This window comes from Porites lutea, chromosome 6 (genome assembly GCF_958299795.1).
Source record: "Porites lutea chromosome 6, jaPorLute2.1, whole genome shotgun sequence".
NCBI lineage: Eukaryota > Metazoa > Cnidaria > Anthozoa > Scleractinia > Poritidae > Porites > Porites lutea.
In genome coordinates, this window is record NC_133206.1 from 21,008,561 (window position 1) to 21,015,635 (window position 7,075).

Consider the following 7,075-nt stretch of genomic DNA (forward strand, 5'->3'; position numbering starts at 1 on the left):
GGCGGGAAATCGCAAAGCCACCAGCGTCTTGTAAAGCAGAGACAACTAAAGAGTCAATAAAGACAAAAACGGAAAGCGGAAATTGTTTCTGTATCCGTGTAGTCTTAAGTATTAAGCTTAGATTAATTGTCATGTCCACAAATTTGAAATACAGAGAAAGACTGAAAGATAGAGAAAAAGAGAAATTAAGTGGTAGGCCAGCGAGGCTCAACGAGAAAAAAAAGAACGACAGAGACCTAGAGCGAGAGATAAAAAACAAAGCAGACATTTTTTTGTTAGAAGACCAAGATGAAAATTTCGCAGCAGTGGTGAGAAAATGAGAAATGCTAGCCGCCACCAATGCAAGGTGAATATAAGCGGCAGTGAAAGTTTACGAGAACACCTACGACATTTCTTCCATAAAACGTGTAACTAGGAAGTTTCTGGAAAATTCACGTTGTAGTCGTGCAAAACAACGGCAAAGAAATGTACAAAAAAAGTGTGCTGCACTCGCAAAGTTGCTTTTTTGCTAATTAGACCTACAATCAATCAATCAATCAATCTTTATTTAAACACGGTAAAATCCATCAGGAATTTAAAAATTAAAGATAACCTAACTATCCTAAACAAAATTCAAAACCTAACTACAACTAATCTAACTAAAACCTGTTTTTCATGAATGCCGTGTATAACATTAAAAATGAACATTAACTAATCTTTTAAATTGACTAAGAGATTCGGCTTCTCTCACATGACAGGGTAGGCTGTTCCAGAGAACTGCTCCGCTATAAGTAAAGCTGTTTTTCATGAAATTAGTTCGCGGAAATGGGACAAATAGTTTGTTAACAGAGTCCCTCAGGGAGTAACGCGTTTCATTTCGTTTAACAAACTACCGTTGTTTTTCGCCGTTCCGTCCGGCGTTGCTTTCGCCGCCTAGCATTACACGATTTTATATTATGTTTGAACAAACTATAAATATTATCGAGAGTTTCGCTTATAGCCCTGGCTAAATCTATATATTATATTGCAATGGCTTACCAGAATTTATGAGGAAACGTGCGATGTTTCAGTTAACATTAAAATACCTCAAGCTTCGCAAAATAGTTGAAATTTTATTGTCGAAAGTCGAGTCTACCGAAGAATTGGCAAACCTCGGCGATTATCCGGGAGATTTCATGCTCTAATCTGGAGACCCGGAGATACCGTCGGGGAGAGTTGACAGCACTGTGCTACTTGGACTTTCTCAAAGTCCTTCGCTTCTTATTTCTCGCTCTCTTTTTGCCGCAGAAAACATAAAAATCTACCGATCGTGCTTCGCGCTCGTGAAAAAAATTGAGCTCGACTTCATGTAGGCAAGGCTATGCTACTTAGCTTGGGAAGTAGTCGGTAATCAACCCAAAGATCCCTAAGAAAGGCGATGATTAGCCAGAGACTTTTAACCACTTTTGAAATCAAATTTGACGTCTTCTTTTGGGAACTTACTCGGGAACTCGGGAACCGATCGGGAAAAAATTATTGATCGGGAACGTCATCGGGATTCTCCGTTACTTGTCCTCAGGTTCCCTCGGCCTTAACAAAACCAAAGGGCTCTGGGCACTAGAATGAAATGTAATGGCCGTCTGGCCGTCGTGGGATATTTTTACAAGGTGGTTTATTTTTTTGTTTGGTAATCTGAGGCCTTTTTAAAGAAATTAATCTTTCAAAATGAGACATGGTCGAGCAAAAGAGAAAGGAACCAGGCGAACAATTTTTATGGTGTCCTTTGTTCCCACTTTGATCGTTGTGATTTTTCTTATCTCGTGGAGGCCTCTTCTACTTCCATATTTTTTTAGATACGCGAAGTGGGTTATAACGGAAGTTATCAACGACAAACAAAGGTTTTTGGAGAACGAATTACAATTTGCTCTCAAGGAGTGGAGGTTATACGAACTTGAAAGTCGTTTTGGACAAGAGTGGTGCAAAGAAAACGTCCGACAGCGGAGCGACGTGACGTGGTTGACACAAGTAGTGAATGACGAATTCGTGGTTCCTACGCTGGTTTTAGGACACTCAATTCGCACGTTTTCTTGCCAGAAAAACATGATTGCTTTTATTGCAGAGTCTGTGAGCTTGGGTGCGCGAAAAGCACTTCAAAGTGTTGGCTGGGAAACCCGTTTAGTCGAAGAAATGGACTGTGACTGGCTTGACAGTAAATTAGGGGGCGATAGAAACCGGGGCTTTTTTGGTAGACCCCGAGGAAATAGGATAAGAGGCACTCACACGAGATTCCATGCTTTGAACTACACTCAGTTTTCCAAGATTTTATACGTTGATGCTGATTACATGTTGATGTCAAATATTGACGAGCTTTTTGACATTCCAGATGATTTTGCTGCGGCAACTTGCTCCCGCCCAGGTGTCCTTGATCCCTGCTTCAATGCTGGGCTTTTGGTCTTTAGACCAGATTCTACTGACTATTATGGAATCATGAAACTGTGGTTTGAAACTACAATGAAAGACACTTGTCCCAATGATCAAGTTTTACTTTGGCATTATTATGCTGCTGATGGAAATTGGAGAGCACTACCCTATACATACAATATAAGACGTATTGTCTTTAGGCCCATGAAGTCATTTCACTTTGCCTGCTGCCAACCACCAAAACCCTGGTCCGCACGGTGTCGACCTAGCAGAAAAGAAGCTGGTGATTTTAAAGGACCTATTGTGGTTGTTGATGATATGGTGTTCATTTTCTGGAAAAATTTTTATAATATTCTAAAGAAATACAGACTAGAAGATTGGTGGAGGTCTACAAAGTTTTTTAGACCAGAACAGGAGTTTGGTGTTGTGCCTTATGCTGATTGCTGGAAACAAGAACCAAGGGCAACAAGTTAGTCAGAGCAGAGTTGTTTACTGTCTAGCTCAGTTAAGAGGGAAAAATCCCTAGGAAGTAAAAATTTAGTTGAGATGGTGATAAGATTTTTTGTAACCCAACCAAATTCCTAGCCTCCCACCCAGACATTCTTCAGGCTTAAGTCACAGGTTCCTTCCCCACAAACGTCTCCAGTGGTTAACAGAGCAGATACTCCCATTCACTATTTTTCTTTTTTTTTTGTAAAAAAAAGATATAATAATAATAAAAATAATCAAAATCAATTTTTGTTGGGCCACAATGTAAAGTACCATTTTGACCGTTATTTTTGTTCACTCAATAAGGGTCTATCTTACCTTAAGTTACTGTAACACTTACAGCCATTACCAGCCACTATCAATATATTAATTGCAATCAACACCTATCAAGTTAATTTCTGCCCAATACTAAGTGCAGAAAATAAAATTTATTTTAATGTACTTTCTGCAAGAAATAACAGGCCTGTGTGAACTTTTACCTCAATTCTGTAGCTTTGCTTGTTGTTTCCAGATATACGTTTGAGTGGGTATCGCACTTTATTTAAGAGATTCATAGAGACAACTGAGTGAAACTTTGAAAGGCTGCTGTTTAACTTGTAAAATTCATAGATTGAACCCTGTTAAATGTATGAGCTTGCCTATGGTCAATTCATATTTCAGAAGGATTTTCTTTGTCAGTTTATTTTCAAAGTAGCCTCAAACTGACCAGATCCATATTTGCTAAAGGTTTTATGCCATTGATCTTGTCCTGTGTAGTACCTTTAATAACAACCACAAGTTTACCAAAAGTTGTAAAACTGACTCTGATTGGTCCATCAACCACAAACGGAAGCAGACGTTTGTGAGAATGGACTGTGCAAAAAAGTCCTTAGAATGTCTGTGTGGGTGGCTAACCAAATTCATTGTAATTAAAATTGAAATTTTCCATTTACATTGCAAAAGCTTTCATTGCATTATTTTCAATAGCGTTAAGTTAGGCAAGGGGAACGAAATGACACTTACATGTAAGGTTGATTTCCAGTGACGCATTTTTGGCTTGTACATTAACTCACGTAAACTTTTTATCATGTAAATAAAATAGAGGCAAGATATTTAACAATTAATGAATGAGGCTAAGTATCTTATGAAGAATTATGGAGATCGAGGAGGGTGTTATCGCCGAGGTGGATAATACCCTCTGAGATCTCCATAATTCTTCATATGATACGAAAGCCGAATTCAATAATTGTTTTATTATTCATTCAAAATAATTCCTAGTTTAAAAACACAGCTAAAACAAGCTTACTTGCATCGATGTTAAGTTTATCTTCGATAGTTTACGTTTAGGTTTGTCCAGCTCCGCAAATATTCTCCAAATAGCGGATGTCGCCCTCTGAGTTGTCTTCTTGTTGTTTTTGCTATGTTTTTAGCCATTATTTAGCCTAGTTCCAGCTGTAGTTCTTACTGTTGAAACGAGTGAAGTGTTCGCCATTTTAAAAAACAACTCAATCTGGTCCTCAGGTCTTTTTGGTTAATGGTGCATTAACCTGTAGAAGGCTGCAATTTTGACGTCATTTCCTCATCAAAGACAAAATTCTTCCAAATTTGGTCATCATTAAATGGTTATGGTGAATTATGCATGTGCTTTTAGCCAATCAGAATTGGGGAAATATTTTGAATGAATAATAAAAAGTGTTGAGATTAAACATGAAATTGAGTAAGGTTCTACTTTTATGCTTATGTGCGATCTTTCATAAATTGCCTCTATTTTATTTGTGAAAGTAAATTTTGCGTTTGACGTGCGTAAGAATTATGCGATAGTGGAAATCAACCCTTAGGGTTATTTATCAAAGATTTAAACCTGGAATCACATGGCTGGGAACTATCACGGGTATTTTTTATTATGATCTCTAGTGAACGATTGCTGCTTGAAGTCTTTTAATGGCACATTTTTGACGAGCAGGCATAATCTTGATAATATTTAATTGTAAAGTTGACTTCACTTTGCTCGTATTTAGTTTTTTCACTTTTGTTATATGTTTTACAGTTTGCTCCATTGAAAGTTATAACATATAGTAATTTGAATAATATTTGGAAAGTAGTAGTTGAAATGTTTCAGATTGTTTTTCATGTTATTAACATTTTGTCTATCAAAAATAGTAGTTTGAAGGTTTGAATTTTTTTATTACATTCACTTGGAGTCCTCACAGATAAGTTGTAGCTTTTTGGTGGTACATTGGTATTCGCTGAAAATGAGTAGTTGATCCTTTGTGGGCTTAGTGAAATGTTGCAATTGAAGATTTTTATTACTGGAATACGTATATTTTATGATAAGGTTATTTATGATGAAAATAAACACAAGAAATGGAAATTTAATAATAATAATTTAATACTTTGCCATGACCACTTGATGGTGCTAAAAAAATTAAACTTGCAAAGGCTACCCAGAAAAAGTACATCAAGGGTACAAGCAAGGTTGTTGTTTTTCGGGTTTTAGAGTTTAATATGTTTACATGTATTTTAATATAAATTTTCCATGAATTAATTGTCTGATGCTATATTTATTTTGTGAGTGCTTAAAAAATCACAGCTTTTCATGAGACACTGGAATTGTCAACCTTAATAAAGCACAAATAAAACTTTTCTTTGTCATATTATATTAGTACCTTAAAAACACATATTTAGGGGGCCAAGGCTAAGTTGATGGTGGTTCCAGAGGCTTTTTTAGGGTATTTTTGAAGAGAGGTGTAGCAGGGCTGTCAACACTCCCAGATAATCTGGGAGACTCCAGATTTTGGACTGTAGTCTCCCGGTCTCCAGATTAGAGTCTGAGATCTCAAGGCTAATCGCCAAAGTTTGCCATTTCTTGTAGACTATACTTTTTGACAATAAAATTTTAAATATTTTGCATTGTTTGAGCTATTAAACTGTTCAACATCTTTTTAATCCTTTCTATCATGTCATTTGCTGATTACACACAACCATAACACCAAGGAACTACCAGAAAACCTACACAATCTTTTAGTTTCTCTTGTTCTTAATCATTGATTGGGCTTCCTTATTAAAGAGGCACAATTCAGAATGTTGCACATTCAATGTTTTTTGACCCATTTTGGCTTTTTAAATTTTCTCAGATATGAATGTCTCTGATGCAAGTAAACGGCTTTCTTATTGTAGCTGAGACCCTCTTGTGGGGAAGGGGGGTGGGGGTATGCATGTCCCACAATGTGGTCGTTTTGCTTAATATTATTATGAGGAATAGGCCACAAGTAGGCCACGTCCCTTATTCGATATTTAATCCTTCTTTATGCCGTTTTTCACCATTTCATCTAGACTTATGTCGCTGTTTCAAGGCCATGTCGCTTGTTGGAATTTTACCTTAACAGGGCCTCTTAGCTGAATCCCCATAGTTAATTAGTAGGCCATAAGCTTGAAAATAAGTCTGTCTGCATGGTTGTGCTGGCATGGCAAGTAACTTTTTGTGCCCTCAGGCACTTAATGATACACAATAAAGGGCCCAAGCAAGTGGTCTTGCAATAAAATCATGAAAATGCAAACAACAATACAATGTGTTTCCCAATAGTAGCTGAAATGTTTGACTAAAGGACAAGCTGACCCCTACATAAGTGATAAAGCACTCATATTTCATAGCAGCATATTAAATTATTAACTTTTTCTTTAACAAAAGTGCCCAAGCACTTGTGTCCTTCACAGTTTCACAATCAATATGTACCAATATTATCTCCAGGTACCCAAGGTTTTCACTATGGGAACTGGATCAGAGCATATATGGAGCCATTGGACACAGGAAAAAATAACAGATTCCCATTATTGGATATTTTAGGGTAAAAATCCCAAATTTGGCAAAGTGAGACAAGTCCCAACCAGGGAATTCCCAACCAAGTTCCCTGGTTGGGACGTGTCTCACTCTTCCAAATTTGGGATTTTTGTGGGTATTTTTTAAATACCCTAAAATATCCAAAAAAGGGAATCTTTAATTTTTTCCTGTGGGAGGGGTAACGCATCTGAGATGTCAGCAAATGTTTGCTTTTCGATAAGAAACAAAATAAAAGCGAAAAAAACAAACAAACAAACAAACAGGAACAACATTTCTCTATCGCCCTCTCCTCCCTGGTTGTTTGTTTTTTTGTTTTTTGATAATAATAGCACGCCTTCGACGAGAAAAGACTGGGTTCTATAGTAGCTACGCGGGCTCAACTACAAAATG

The 7,075-nt window shown here is 37.1% G+C and overlaps 1 protein-coding gene across 1 annotated transcript; it reads left to right on the forward strand.

Annotated features, from left to right (window-relative positions):
- The first annotated feature begins 1,610 nt into the window (after positions 1-1,610).
- LOC140940624 (glycogenin-1-like) lies at positions 1,611-3,067 on the forward strand. Its single transcript, XM_073389614.1, has one exon. The coding sequence runs from the start codon at positions 1,684-1,686 to the stop codon at positions 2,851-2,853; it is 1,170 nt and encodes a 389-aa protein (XP_073245715.1). The 5' UTR covers positions 1,611-1,683; the 3' UTR covers positions 2,854-3,067.
- The last annotated feature ends 4,008 nt before the right edge of the window (positions 3,068-7,075 follow it).

Bases quoted from the DNA above. Each gene is read 5' to 3' on its own strand.
- LOC140940624 (XM_073389614.1), top strand. From the start codon at position 1,684: ATGAGACATGGTCGAGCAAAAGAGAAAGGAACCAGGCGAACAATTTTT.